A 15,522-nucleotide genomic window follows, 5' to 3' on the forward strand; every position below is an offset into this window, starting at 1 on the left:
AGTCCTCGGAGTGCAGATAGCATTTGCTAGTGATTGCACTATGTTAAGCATAGCAACCTCATCATCAAGCTCTCTCTCTCTCTCTCTCTCTCTCTATAGTTCTGGGGGTGCAGAAATTATTTGCTAGCAATTGCGGTATGTTCAGCATTACAACCTCATCATCAAGCTCTAATGTTCCAGCGAGAAGACTCGAGCACTTCCCAACAAGCAGCACCTCATAGGAGAACACATATCTGCATCGAGTGGTGTGTCCACTACTACGGAGACCACAAACAACCATCCGTGATGGCATGTTTGCACTATTAGACATGCTTTCTATCCTTATAAATCAACTAAATTTTCCTCCACATAAACTCCAACTAATTGTCTCTAATCTTTCACCACATTCAGTATTAGACCTCCTTTGATATCATGTATCACGATATAATATTAGCTTGATGCCCAATTATCACTGATTTGGAAGACTTCAATCCAAATTAATAATAATTGATCAATTTAATCTTATAAACTAACCCAATCTTACTTAGCAGACTAGATTTTAGGTGTTGTTTGATACTAAGATTTTTACCCAATTGATAATATAACTATCAATAATGGAGGGTTCGAAGACTTATCCAATAAATTTCAATGATAAAGATTTTGACCATAATATCGTAGGATATATTGGGTAATTTCTTGAAATAAATTTCTTATTTTGATAAATTCTCTCTTTTTTTCAAAAATTCCTATTGAGTGTAATCTTTTTCCTAAAAGATGAATTAGCCCCCTTAGCTTGGCCAATGGTCTCTTTTGCCTCCACCCTATTGCTTCTAATTCCGTCTCATTACTCTCCTCCATATTGCTTGTTATTCTCATTATTTTCATCATCATTTTAGCATAGGGATTGTGGCCAAGGGTGCATGGGTCCTCCCCGTTATTTTCTCACCATCTAAATTATCCCTATTGTGACGGAGGGGATTACGGATGAGGGCACACGGTGAGGATAACAATGATGATAGAAAAAAAAATAAAGAGAAGGATGTCAATATAATGTGAAGTTGATAGTTGACAAGGTGTGAAGGCAGTCGAATGGAGGCGAAAGCAAACATACCCAGAGGCAAACAAATGAAGGGTGCAAGGTCCATCTATACGTGTCTGGGCTCACAACTCCTTTCGCCAATGTGATGATAAAGACAATAGGGATGACGGGGCGAGGATGATAGTCTAGGCAATATCCATTTTTTAAAAAAAGATGTCATAGGAATTTTTCAAAAATAGATGTTAACTAAAAATTTATCAAAATATTTTTAAAAAAAGTATCCATATATATAAATAAATATATATAAAAGGCCAATCGTACCAAATACTTTTATCCTTGTTGAGCCAACAAAGTTTCATTCAATGTCTAAGTTCTGATGATTAATATTTAACTAGTTGGTTTGATAACATTTTAATGGCTTATAGAGGCACTCCGATTAATTTTAGATTTCCCAAAGCAATAAAGAAAAGAAAAAAGAGAGGATAAGGAGTCCTTCTTATTAGATCACAAAATTATTAATATACATAATTTATCCTTTAATTTGAGTTGATTTGTGATGTCAAATCTTTATCCCATCGAAGCATTTCTATTTCTATTTCTTTTTCTGTCTTCTTTATGCTACATAAATAATAGTTGGCCGTCGGACTAATTTGCTCGTTCCCACTTCCCTGTTCGTCCTCTTCGGCCTCCTCCTCCTCCTCCTCCTCCTCCTCGAAATCCCTCAACCCCCGCGGCAGGCCTTTAGATTTCCTAAAGAACGCGTCTTGGCGGCGGTGCCGACATGCCCTGACTCCATCAGGCGAGAATTTTGGGCAAGATGGCGGTTTTCTTGAAAGACTAGAGAAGGGATTTGCGAGATGATGCGGCGTGGGGTGGGGCGGGACTTCTTGATGGGTTCTTGCTAGAGGTACGAAGCCTCCTCCATTGCGATCCAAACACTCATGACAGGCACCAATGCGCGCCCTTCTTGATTAGGCCTAATTCGATTGGGTAATGGTGGAGTCATGTTGGTCCCGTTGACGATAGAGTTTACCGTTGATATATTATTGATGCAGAGAACAGTGAGTCAATTTGAAATTTTTCTTGGTTTGGTTTATTGGAGGCTGGTGATCCGTGCGCCAAAGGTGAGGTTTTGTGACGCAGAAAGAACCTATTTTGAGGCCATATTAACCTTGTTCTTAAACCAAGTAGTTCGTAGATGCCTTAGCTAGACGTTGCCAATTACCACTGAAGTTGCTAGGTCCTAGTGTTTCCACCTTTTCTGGTAGCAAATCACCAGCTTTTGATTTCGAAGATGGATTTTCACATTTTCTTATAGAACTACAGAAGATTCAAGACAAGCTCTGGGTCTTGTTTTCTATCGGATAATACTAAGCTGAATTGGTTCTCATTCTTCTCGGTAATAGTTTACAGGACCTATACACGATACTTGAAAGTGCTTCATTTTGTTACTATGTCATGTAAACATTCTATTCAGTCTATTGCGACTACTTTGTATGAGGTTCAAGCTTACTGACGTTAGGAAGATAAATTGGAATGGATAAATTCTTAATAGAATTACCATCTAAGCAGTAACCTTGAGATTTATGGTTATGTTGTTTGTTCATTCCTGTATTTGGATTTTGACACTTCTTGTAGATCATTTTATTGACAGAATATGGTATCTGGTATTGCTGAAAGCGGCTGCAGAAGTAAAAAATGAAGACTTCTAGAAAGAAATTAATTTGCTACACACCTAAAAAGTCTTCTCTTCTTGGGAGGGAACTCCATTCTAAATTAGACTCTGAGTCAGCAAAGAAGAATCTTCGCAAAGTTTCCTACAGTAGGAGATGCAGACTTAAGCCTAATACTTTTATGAAGAAAAGGGGAATAAGGAGGAGGAACTTTTTGAATGGGAAACCTGTCAAAACTATGCAGAAAATCTCCCACCATACCTCAGTTAATGGCCAATGTCTCTCACGATTATCGACAAATGGATCTTCTTGTTTGTGCAGTAAAGGGAACCCAGGGACTTCAGATGACAATGGAACAATTAAATTGCATAGAAGGAGAAGGCGTAAACGGAAGAAAAAAACTGTAGAACGTGATGAGGCCTCTTGTCTGCAAAGAAGGACAAGGTACCTGCTAATAAAAATAAAGCTGGAGCAGAATCTTATTGATGCATATTCTGGAGATGGTTGGAACGGCCAGAGGTGTGTAGCCTTTCCAATGATGGCTACTATGTAAACTTTTTATTAGGTTTTATGCTTGATTCTTATGATTGAAAATTTAGCTCATGATTTGAGCAAAAGTTATATTTTATTGTCCCCATGGTAGACACTTTCTTTTTCTAAGATGGTACTTGTTTATTCTTTAAGCCCTGGTTCTCATGTCTATAGTAGATGGTATGTCTTCGTGCTACCTATGAATTACTTCTTCCGGTTCTATAATACAAAAAATCGGATCCTGATCCGAAATAAACCAAGATTCAAGCATGTCAATTTAATAAAAAAATAATTTCTTATTTGAAAAGTTTCAAATAGTTGATTGATGAAGTTATAATGCATGTAGTAAATGACAGATGTAGTTATCTTCCTGTTACGCATCTAAGCACCTTTTATCTCTCGTACTTTAGCAGCATGCTAATTAGTTTCAGTCCTATCTTAGACCATATGATTCTTGAGCTGGTCTTGATTGTGTCTCATATTCACAAAGGGTAAGTGGGTAACACTCTTCATTCAAATTACTGCATTTATCTTTTCACTTGACCTAAAGGTGTAGAGAGTCCTACTACTTGGGAGTCTTGGACTAGCATTTAAAATCATCCACTGTAATTCCCCAAATTTGATCAATAAGATTGTAAATTTTAGGATTCTGTTCCATGCAAGTGCTTACGCAACTGATTTCTGTAAGAATGCAGATCATAGTAGCTTAACCCTTACTTGGTTCTATGGTCCCATTTGGCAGCCGAGAAAAGATTAAACCCGAAAAGGAGTTGCTAAGAGCTCAGAAGCAGATAGTGAAATGTAAAATTGGGATCCGTGATGCAATTCGCAAGCTGGATTCACTTAGTTGTGTAGGAAGCATTGCAGATTCTTTGATGCATCCAGATGGATCTGTATTTCATGAACATGTATGTATACTGTAATACATGTAAACACTATTATTTTATTTGTCTGGAAATTGAATATACTGCATGCATCGATTATGATTCTTAAATACTTTCTAACAGATTCATAATTTTCCACTAGATCTTCTGTGCAAAATGCAGATCAACTGAAGCTTTTCCAGATAATGACATTATTCTGTGTGATGGAACTTGCAACAGTGGCTTTCACCAAAAATGTTTGGACCCTCCATTAGAAAAAAGTGTGTCATTATCTTTTATATATCTGTATAGTTCTTGTCAATGTAACGGTATCACATTCAGATAACTCACATTTATCTTTTATGTTTGTTGCTTCTTATTTCCCAAATATCATTTCTATGTCAGATTATGCTCTCTTGCTTGATTAGTGAGCTATTTTATACTAAATACCGATGTGCTGTCCTTGTAAGTTGTATCTATAGAATATGAGTTTGTAGCATCAAAGATACATTTGGAAATGAGCACTCTAAATTATGCACTGTGCATTGAGAGTAATATATATGAATGCATGTATGTCATGCATATCCAAGGCAAAATCAGAATCATGGCTTGTTTTCTAGCTTTAGATCAAGCCCAATTTCGTCCAGAGGCTAGCATGTCCTCCAAACTTCTCCTCTCCTAGTTCTTTTTGCCTTGGCCTCCCCCTTACGGGATATCTTATTTGTATGGCTCAGCTTTATAGATATGCATAGATGAATATTCTACTAGTGAAGATAGTAAGAATGAATGTTCGTGAATGTGGAACTAAAATTGGCAATATAGTTTGAAATCAAAATTTCGATAGACTGGCTCCAGTATCTTGACTATAATTGTATCAGGTTAGGTGGAAGCAGTAGTTGGCTGAAATCAACATATTGTTGATTTCTCAGTTGTCTTAGAAGTAGTTGGAGCTGATTCCATTCACGTTGGATGATTCAGAACAGGAACACTCAATCCATTACATTGTGGTTTTAAAGATGTAATGGTTAAGGTGATGGTGGGAATGATATATGATAGCTTGTCCCATTGACATGGCTTAATGATGATGGTAGAGACGTCAGACACATGGTGGCTGTTTCGTGGCATGGACTGATAAGCATTGATGGTAAGTAAAGTGATAGCAAGATTTGGTTACCCACTTTGACATAACAGATCGAGGTGATGATAATGATGCCGGAATAATTAGGATAGTGGTCTGTTGTATTTCATAATTAACGAATGGCTACCACTATCATGGGAATGAAGAAATTTGATCTATAAAGGTTTTGATTGGTGGAAAGCTACAAATATAGTTGATAGTATTTGAAGTCCTTGATGCTGAATTAGATTAGATGGAAAATTTTGATGTGTTGTCCACACATTTTAGTCTGGTTTATGGTTAAATCACATATAGAACATGATTAAGTTATATTGGATTATTTGTGGTGAAAATCATTTATTTAACTGAAGGAATTTGTTTGTTTTGTAATTGTTGATGTCGAACTCGCGATTTTCCTTTGTGGCTTTTGTTGAATGTATGGTGCCAGATATTGATAGAGTGACCATCATTGATTTCTTTCATCCCATCTGATTCGGCATCATCTTCCTAAGATTGATGGGGACTAGACCACCCAACAATGATAAACCTGGAGACAAATGCTTTAATTGTTTTGTACTTTTTTTTTTCCTTTACTATGTAGGTCCAGGTCTTACTATGATCATTTTAGTATTCTTCCAACTCTAGTTGCGATTTTGTTAGTGTAACTAACTGTACTATTACTTCAGTTCCTCCTGGAGACCAAGCATGGCTTTGCAAATTTTGTACCTGTAAATTTGAAATTCTAGAAGCCATTAATGCACACCTAGGCACCTGCTTCAGTGTGAACAGTAACTGGGAGGTTGGTACCTAGCAGTGATGATATATTCAAGTTGCCTTTTCATCAGAAACTACATTAAGAAACTAGGAGCTGACAAATCTCTCTGTGTAACAGGACATTTTCAAGGAAGCAACTGCTTGTTCTGATGTTGAAAACACAGGCCTCAATCATGCTGAAGTGTGGCCATCGGAGGATTCAGAAGATGAAGATTACAATCCAGAAACAAATGAAAATAGCAACAGCAGATCAGGAATCGAGGAAAACATGTCTAATGACTCTAGTTCGAGCAGCCTGTTTTCTTCATCCGATGGAACTATATCTTATTCTGATTCAGAACATTACAGTTATCTTGAAAAACCATTTAATATCATAAGTAGAAGCAAGAACAGGGTTGACCTATTTGATTCAGTAGGCAACTATGATTCTGGTCCAAGTAATGAATGTGCGATTACCAGCTACCGTAGGCAGCGGAGAGATGTTGACTACAAAAAACTTCATGATGTAAGTACCATGAATTTCAGTTTCAATTGTGAGAATCAACTAGGAAAACTCTATGCAGCTTGTGATGTGGTTAATATGGACTTTTTCTAGAGCAACTTAGAATAATTCTTTATTCAATAAGGTAGAAAGAATTCAGAAGATACAATATTTATGGGAACTAGTGAACCTTCTAACAGAGGCACTTAATGTCATGGAAGATGCCTGGTAAAGATAAAAACTATATTTCCAGGCTTCCAGCTCATGCAAGCTACAAGATGTAACTACTGGACAGTTTACATCTAACGAATGTGAGCATGTAGCCAGATGCATCTTTTGTGATTCTCTCTAATAAGAAAAAAAATTGGGAATTTTCTTAACCTTTATTTATCTATCTTTCCTCTTAATTAGTCATAAGAACTTTCAGGAACATTGCCTTTCATAAAATGTAACTAACTTTTGCGGAATCTAGTTTTTGTCACATGATCATGCACTCAAAATTAAAACTGATGATCTGAATGCCATTCACGTAAGGGGAAATTATTTTGGCTGAATTGCATGTTTTAGTTAGTATAGCAAGATGTAGACAGTTACTGGAGGAGCCCCAACTTATAATTAAGAAAAGTTCATAAATGGGGTCCTGCATCTTCATGATGAATCAGTAGTACACAGGAAAGTATACACCTATATTTAGATTACCTTGTGGAATTTAGGGATCCCTTATTCCTTACTAGGTCACAATTTGATGGAATTTATAAGGTTCTCCAGCTTTTGAGATGATGTCATATCCAAAAACCTAACACAAGTAATAACTGATGATTTCATCATTTTCATTTAAACATTAAAATGATTAGTTTGTCAGATAATGACGATCAATCTTGTGAAGGATCCCTTGATATTTCTAGTTTTGAGCTTCATAAGTTTAAAAAGTACTTTTTCATGTAAAGTACCATGAAAGTTTATAAGATTTTGTGTTGAACTTCTGAAGAACATTAAGTTACAGTTCTAAACAAAATTTCAATTTTTTGCTTTTTTTGTCTCAGTTATTCATTCCTATATTGATAGTTTAGCAAAAAAGTTATTTTGAGAATATTTATTTGATAACAATTAGATACAAGCAGTGATTTCAATAGGCGCTTAGGCGCTCGGGCGAGGCGAAGCGAGGCTCGAGCGTCTCGCTTTATTTCCAGGCGGCACACTTCAAAGAGGCGTTGCTTGAGTGCTCGCCCGAGCCTAAGCATCGGGCGCTTCGAGCGAGCGCCCGGGTTAAACCAGGCGACTGAACTAGCATTTAGGTCTGGTTTGGTCTCTAGTGCTTTAGTTGGTTCAATCGAACCAACTAAAGCACAGATATTAGCCTTCCTCTCGTGACTTCCCAACCCTAACCCTGCTCGCCGCTCCCGCTCCCGCTGCTGCTACTCGCTGCTACCACTGTCGTCGCTCGCCGCTCCCGCTCCTGCTGATCGCTGCTATTGCTACTGGTACTCGCTACTGCCGCTACCACCGCTGTCGCTGCCACTATCGTCGCTCGCCGGTGTCGCTGCTCGCTTCTACCGCTGCCGTTGTCACTATCGTTGCTCGCCGCTCACACTCCCATTGCCGTTGCCGTTGCTCGCTGCTACCGCTACCATTGCCATTGTCGTCGCTCGTCGCTCCCACTGCTCGCTGCTACCGTTGCCACTGACACTATCGTCGCTCGCCGCTCCTGCTCCCGTTGCCATTGCTCTCAGTTAGCAGCCTCGATCTTCCTCTTACTCAAACTCTTCTCACTTCGATAGTATACTGTTAACAGTATATTAACAGTATACTACTAATAGTATACTAGTAACAGTATTTTTATTTATTAGATTAATAATATATTATTTTGATTTTAATACTATTAATTTTTATTTATTTTAAATTATTGTCATTGTTTTGAATTTTGAGACTTTTTGTTAATGTGATATTATGATTTTACAAGATTTTCTTAATTTAATATCATATTTTTTATTTAAATAATTATATTTATTAATTATATTATATATTTTTATATTTTAGCATCTCGTTTCGTTCGGGTGAGCGCTTAGTGCCTCGGGCGTTTTTGGACCTTAGCGCTTAGCACTTTTTAAATCACTGGATACAAGTATCTTGTTTATCATTTGCTGGTTGTTTGCCTTCACACTTATTATTGTTTATTCTTTATAGGAAATGTTTGGGAAGGAACCACCCGAAAACGTGGCACAAAGTGAAGATGAAGACTGGGGTCCTAATAGGAGAAAGAGGAGAAAGATGGAAGAAACCACTGGCACTTGCATGGCTAACCCTGTGAATGAGGATGGTTCTTCAAATCTTGCACTGACAGAGAAAATATCATGTGATAAGAAACAGCTCTTCAGAATACCTCCTGATGCAGTTGAGGTAATCAGACTTGCACTCTTGTGGAAGCACTTTGATTAGGTCTTTTATTTCTTTGCTTTTCAGTTTCTTTATTCTACTTTAAGACATTGGGTGAACTATGAGGGAGTTGAATATGGATAAGAGAATTCCTAGATTAGAAGTTGGTAATTAGATTTGCACTATTGAGGTGATACTGACCGGGTTTATCTTTTTATTGCAATTCTGGATGCTACACTGAAGAAAAGATGGCCAAATATCAATATTAGTGTTGCTTGAATCTGGGGACCAGAATCCAAATGAGAGCATATCCAAATGTTTAATTCAGCTGGGGGATGAATGCTGGGATAAGTACTAGATGAATAATTGTTCAAAAATAGTATCATACTTCTCTTCTAATATTGTTTGAATGTAAATTATTGGAAATTAAAAAAATGATAAAAGATCAGATTTTTGTATTGGTATGCCATTTGAGAGTTTCCACCTGCTATAGGAAAACCTTTTGGGATTTGAATACTCTGTGAAACATATGGGTATCCTATAGGATCTATTAATCCCTCGATACTGATTTTTATTTTTCGTGGTGCTTGATGAAACTGAGTTGAACCTAGTTTGTTGGGAAAAAAAGAATAATGAATATGTTTAATTACCTATTTAAATTCAATTTTAGTCCGTGTTTTAAGCCCTAAACCTGTAGCAGATGCAACACATAGGAGTGCCACCACAAAAGATGCCAATCTATGACCCTTCCCCCTTTTTCTATCCCTTTTTGGTTAACCAGCATGTTTATGTTGCACTGCTGCATGCCTACTCAAATTTCATGTAGCACAAAATGTTTTTTCAAAATGTCAAGTATAGAAGCTAATATGTGGGCGACCAAAAATCATTAGTTATAATCTCGCCACTAGTTCAAAACTTCAAATAGTTTAATGCCAGTTTTGATTACTTGGCTCAGATTAGCTTGGAGCCATGGTTTCAAATTAGCAGCTTTAGAATAATTTGTTCTACCATTCTGTTAAGAGCGATCAAAGAAGGATTGCCGTTTCAAAAGAAAGGAAGAATGGCAAAGAGATGATAACTTATGTCTATACATGAGTTACTAAATTCATGAAGAGATATTAAGAAATAGAGCAATGTTGTTGACTTTAGTTATGTACTTTGGTTTCTTGTCAGCTCAGCTACCTACTAGGATTGATCGTGGAGTAAACTTCATTTGTTTCATTATCTAACCTTTTTCTATGCAATACAACAGAAACTTCGCCTTGCTTTTGCTGAAAATGAACTTCCTTCAAGATCTGCCAAAGAGAACCTGTCTAAACAATTGGGCATTTCATCTGAGAAGGTATGGTATTGCATACTTTATATCTGATCAACCTTCTAATTGAATAAAAAACTTACATGTTGTTTTGCGATATACTTGGTATTGTGTAAAGTATGGTGTGAGATCAGTCATATTGGTCACTATTCATTTTCTCTTTCTCTTGTTTCATGTTCTGAGCTTTTTCTAAACATGTATGGACTAACTCTGAGAAATGGAATGCAAATGCAAATAAGCTTGAGCGAAACAAGCAAATGCACCTAAATGGCAACAGTGAAACTCCACATGCCTGAGCAAATCAATAATGCAGTAGAGCCTTGAAACCTAGTTCCTGGTAATCTATATACTATTGCTATTAATCATTATCATTATTCAATTGTGATTGTAGTGGAAGCTTTAAAAATTTAATCTAATCAATAACTTCTTTTGTTGCTCTATTTTTTTTCTTGAGTTTGACATAAATTAAATGAAACGTTGTTACAAAATATAAGTAGGCACTAACGTATTAAAGTGGAAATAAGAAAATGAAGGTGGTACTCTAATTTTACCTGGCAGAACAGTATGGATATAGGAGATTTATGTTTGTCCTCAAGCTCTATTTTTGAGCTATAGCACTTGTATTGTCTGAAAAATCACAAATCAGCATGCTCAGGTTTTATCAACAAATATATTTGCTGGCAGTTACCACATCGTGCCGTTGATGTTTCTTATCAAATTGCTCCTACAAGATGAAGCTGCCCCGTCACTTGTGTGGAACTTGCTAGTACAAAGGCTACCACCGACTGATCTAACATGTGTCTATGAAAAAAGTTTGAGTTAGTTAAGAAATTGAGAAGAAATAAGACTAAGAGAAGAGAGGCAATTGATTCTTGGCAGATCCTCTGCAAGTGCATTACATAAACTTTTTCCCATTGATTGGCAGGACAAGTGAGGGTCTGCATTAGAGTTAATTTGCTGTCCAAGTGCTTCATTTGAGTTTCATTAGGCTTAATTTATACTCTCAATTAGCTGTATTGATCTCCAAAATAAGGAAATAAAGAAAAGAAAAAGAAAATAAATTGGGTGGTGCTTGCGATACCATTGTGTTTATCCTCATTTTAAAGTATTTAGTTGTTGCCTTCATAGTAACCTTTCTCCAGTCTTTTGACAGTGGCCTTTTGCTAAACCGATTAGATACTGCATATGCTTGCATGAAATATTGTCTTTTGAAGTTTAAATTTTGGCCAGACAAATCAAACTTTTTAATTGTTATTTGCAGGTCAGCAAGTGGTTTAAGAATGCAAGATATGCTGCTCTTAGGATGAGAAAGGTCAACTTTGCTATCTTTTTTACTTTTTCTCTTTATATGAATATCATGCACATGATCAAAGTTCAACAGGAAAGGCCATCATATTCTTACTTTTTTCATTTGTATAGATCTATTGTTCTTAAGATGTTATTTAGCTTAAGATTTTGCTGCTGCATGTTTTTGATGAATTGTTCTATAGAAATGATTGGAAGGCATGCCTATTACAGGAATTATTTTCCTAAGACATTGAACTTTGTTTAGCATGACAAAATAACTGTTATTTCCGAATGTTCCCATGGATAGCTTGATTTCACTTGAAATGGGGTTTAGCTGTTGATTATTTAATACTGTACAGAGTTATTTTTCCTTGACGTGCTTCTTTATATCCCTTCTTTGGCAGCAAGGCAACACTGTGCAACTTTTCATTTGCTTGGCGGAAACTGAATTCAACCCCTAAATGCAAACCTTAGTAGAAAAAATAGATTTCTGTGACTAAGCTTAGTAGGATAAAATTTCTGCGACTAAGCTAAGTAGAAAAAATTGAATTAACATGTTTTTGGTATCTGAATAAAATATCCACTACTTTTTTAGCACAAAGATTCTTTACTTTCTCCTTTCAACCAAAATTCTTTTCAATTTCTAAAACTTGGCCCTAATATATAGGATTTTTTTTTCATGTATATTTAGAAAATAAAATAAAGATGTTCGCTCATGTTCCATGTTTTCAGACTAGATCATTGGTGTAATAACTTGTTTTACCTTGTGGGAAAAATTTATTCAGTGAGATCTTTGAATTTTCATATCTGATACCTTGTGCTTTATGGAGTAAGAAAAAACAGATGTGAAGGGAAAAAGAAGCCGAGAAAAAGATATATCTCTTAATGAATCCATGCATTATAATGGAATTTGTCCTTTCTGTTCTATATGCAACATGACCTTCTTGGAAAGTCAGGCTGATGTAGAATTATTAAAATTTAAATGCTGTCTTTGCTTCTCTGAGGTTTATGATCAGCAGTTGATTTGCATATCTCCCAGTCCTGGGGAATATTTTTATATTGGAAACACAAACAAGTAAAACGAGCTTTGTCGAAAATTTTCAAAGCACAATATTAAGGCTCCACTTTGAGTTGGAAAACCATCTAAGAAAAGATTGAGCCCGATCTTTCAAATGGAGTGCTTGCTGATAGTCATCTTTTTTCTTGAAAACTTCCAATTCATGTGGCTATTTTAATTGATACAACCTATTTAGAAGATATTTGAGACAGCATATCCAGTTTAGCAGGTGAAAAGCTGATCTAAAAATGAGTTAAAATAATACTTGATGGTCAAATCTTTTGTCCTTGGCAATTTCATAGCCAAAATTATGTTTGGCTGTCAAAACAATAAATGACTGTGATAGCAAATGTCAGATAGCTTGTAATCTGCTAATATATTATTGCCAAAGGGCAATGTCCACATGTTATTTGGGCCGCTTATATTCTTTATGACAGTCCTGAGTGTGTGTTGGAGTGCATGGTGCCCATGCGGTGGCATCTGCTGCTGTAGGAATCATGTAGCAGTCTGGATGTCTACTGTGGTAACAAACTGTGTTTTGTCCAATCCCACCTGGCAGTGTCCTTCAAAGTTCTTATCAGTAGCAGCTTGCTAAACCACAGACAACAGATAGTGGAAACTTACATTTCTTCATGAATTGCATCTCATGGTCCAATTTTCTAGGTATAACTACCATATGTCATCAATCAAGTAATTTTCCTAGAGAATTAAAAATTAGTCACTGAAGAGCTGGAAGCTCATATGAAGTGAAGTTACGTCAATTTACAGTTCTTACCTATTACACTTGTCATCCTTTATTCATGTGCCTAAAAATTTTAGAAAGATCATCTGAAAGAAGTATCCACAATCAATGATGATAATATCAGGAAATCTGCAGAGAAGAATGGCTAATGAACACTCCTTTGACAAGATCCAGGTATTTCATTAGATGAATGATCTAAGGTGGTTTCCCACTCGTTAGAGTTTGATCGAATACCATATATGGCTCTTTTTCAAGTATAAAATGAAAAGATTGACGCTAATGTGATTAATTAAATTGATCTCTGGTTGTGCTGCAGAATGAGACAACAAATGCTGTTAAGAACCAGGATACATCTATTTCCATGAACGAAAGCTTGTCTGAGGATTTAGGCCCACCGGGTTGTCGGGTAAGGCACAATTGTCTTTATGAACACAAATAAATTCATTTTTGCTATTATTTAAGTCTTAGCTTAGCTTATCCATTTGCATCATCCTCTATACTAGGTGGGCAAATCATTCAGACAAGTGAGTGGTCGAAGGAGGTTAGTTCTTGAGAGAACATTCAACAAGGGAGGAACAGGTTGCCAGTTGGATGAGAAGACTGACAGTGAGCAGCTCTACTTAACTGAGGTTGAGAGGCTCTGTAGACTGGAGGATAAACTTCAAAGTTTGAAGAAGACATTGCTGTCATGCATGGATGAAGACAAACTGACCACCAAAACCTGTGTAAGAGAAGAGACTGTGATCTATGTTCCCGTTGCTGAGGTCAAGGAGAAGGCATGACACGATCATGACTGCTGTATTTTCTTTCCCTTTATACGAATTTAGAAGGATCCAGCTTCCCATAATCCTCGAGATCGTTGCACCACATGAGCTACACCTGATGTGGGGAAGACGCAAGTCATGAGAAATACAAAATCTGAAACTTCAGCGAAATGAGAGCAGTTAGGGACTAATATTCTTTCTTCAAACTGTGATGTCACTGCAAGCAACAAAGAAAACTAACAAGAAGGAAAATGTTGGACTGGATTGTTTGCAATTTTGCTCTGCTAAATGCTGACAACCCTTTGTTTTTCGACCACATCTCTTTGCATTCTGTTCTCCTTTGTGCTTGGCAAACTGGTCCGGTCCTTCTCATTCGTTTGACTGATGTTGCATAGGTATATGGGGTGTGATAAGATCATCAGCAGCAAGTGTAATTGATATCAAATATTATTGAATTGACTGATTTATGATACCTGCTAATTTGTGGCTCTGTTAATGTTACTGAATTGTACTTTGTTCAATTCAGCAGCAACCTGAAAGCAAATCCACCCAAGTCTAAGTGAGCCAACTTTGATCAGGCTTGGACAAACTTGATGTTTGGTCTCACCCAAAACCTGATGCAAAGTTGGACAAGAGGCATACACCTATTGTGACATAATGCTGGGAATAGAAATATGATGTTCTCAGTAAGAATGTCTGTGGCAGTGGAAGAAACCAAATTTGTGCCCCCCTTAGTAAGTTCTCAGGCTACTGATCTCTTGCAGCCACTGCATGCCCTCTTCAATAAGTGTATTCTCTCTCTCTCTCTCTCTCTCTCTTTTCTTTGTGGTTGGTTGATCTTATCCGAGTTTCTTATCATATCCAATATTAGATCTTTGATATGAACAAACCCGATGAAATAACTAATAATAGGTCTAAATTACTAATTTAAATATTTAGTACAAATTAACCACAGTAAATTCATAATACCTAATAAACATACTAATTGGTAGAATTAAAAATAAGAGGATGATTAATAACCCTGATACTTTTGTGCACTAAGATTTCGAGGGCAAAGTTTGTAATCGATTCTCTTGAAAGAAATATATGTAATATTTTTTTAGTGAAAAAATGGTTAAACGTGCACTTGATGCAGCTCATAAAAGAAGAAGAATGCATTACATACCCTTTCCCCAATAATACTGTTGATGGTAATATTCTTATGACAAATGTATATACTAGGAAATATAAGAGCGGATGAAAACAAAAAGTAAAAGTTTCAAATTTCTTAATATGTTTTTATCGTCATGCGGAAGATTGGTACGTAAAACTTGTAAAATAAAAAACTGCATATCAGAAAGATAATTGTGTTTTACTTAGGGAGACCATATATCTCTGAATCCCTATAGATCTGTTGGAAAGGATGAAGGAGATCAAGCATCATCTTCTCTAGTGATGATCCATATAGTAAAGCTGTGATGATGTTTCTCAATGTCTGTTATCTGAAAAGGAGAATTAGAAAGGAGAATAAGAGGTATCAATAAAAAA

At 36.4% G+C, this 15,522-nt stretch overlaps 1 protein-coding gene across 3 annotated transcripts; it reads left to right on the plus strand.

The window, feature by feature from the left end:
- Window positions 1–1,587: 1,587 nt before the first annotated feature.
- On the plus strand, window positions 1,588–14,311 carry LOC135588149 (pathogenesis-related homeodomain protein-like). 3 transcript variants are annotated; one of them, XM_065080141.1, is made up of 12 exons: window positions 1,588–1,925; window positions 2,673–3,210; window positions 3,965–4,130; window positions 4,249–4,366; window positions 5,889–6,001; window positions 6,095–6,481; window positions 8,642–8,854; window positions 10,083–10,172; window positions 11,407–11,457; window positions 13,356–13,405; window positions 13,548–13,637; window positions 13,735–13,875. In XM_065080141.1, the coding sequence occupies exons 2-11, from the start codon at window positions 2,717–2,719 to the stop codon at window positions 13,594–13,596; spliced, it is 1,731 nt and encodes a 576-aa protein (XP_064936213.1). In that variant the 5' UTR covers window positions 1,588–1,925; window positions 2,673–2,716; the 3' UTR covers window positions 13,597–13,637; window positions 13,735–13,875. The 3 variants fall into 3 exon arrangements, with proteins under 3 accessions (XP_064936213.1, XP_064936211.1, XP_064936212.1); XM_065080139.1 differs by lacking the exon at window positions 13,356–13,405 and having other exon boundaries at window positions 13,735–14,311; XM_065080140.1 differs by lacking the exon at window positions 13,356–13,405 and having other exon boundaries at window positions 1,663–1,925; window positions 2,657–3,210; window positions 13,735–14,311.
- Window positions 14,312–15,522: the final 1,211 nt, after the last annotated feature.

The sequence above is a fragment of the Musa acuminata genome, chromosome BXJ1-8 (assembly GCF_036884655.1).
Source record: "Musa acuminata AAA Group cultivar baxijiao chromosome BXJ1-8, Cavendish_Baxijiao_AAA, whole genome shotgun sequence".
Classification (NCBI taxonomy): domain Eukaryota; kingdom Viridiplantae; phylum Streptophyta; class Magnoliopsida; order Zingiberales; family Musaceae; genus Musa; species Musa acuminata.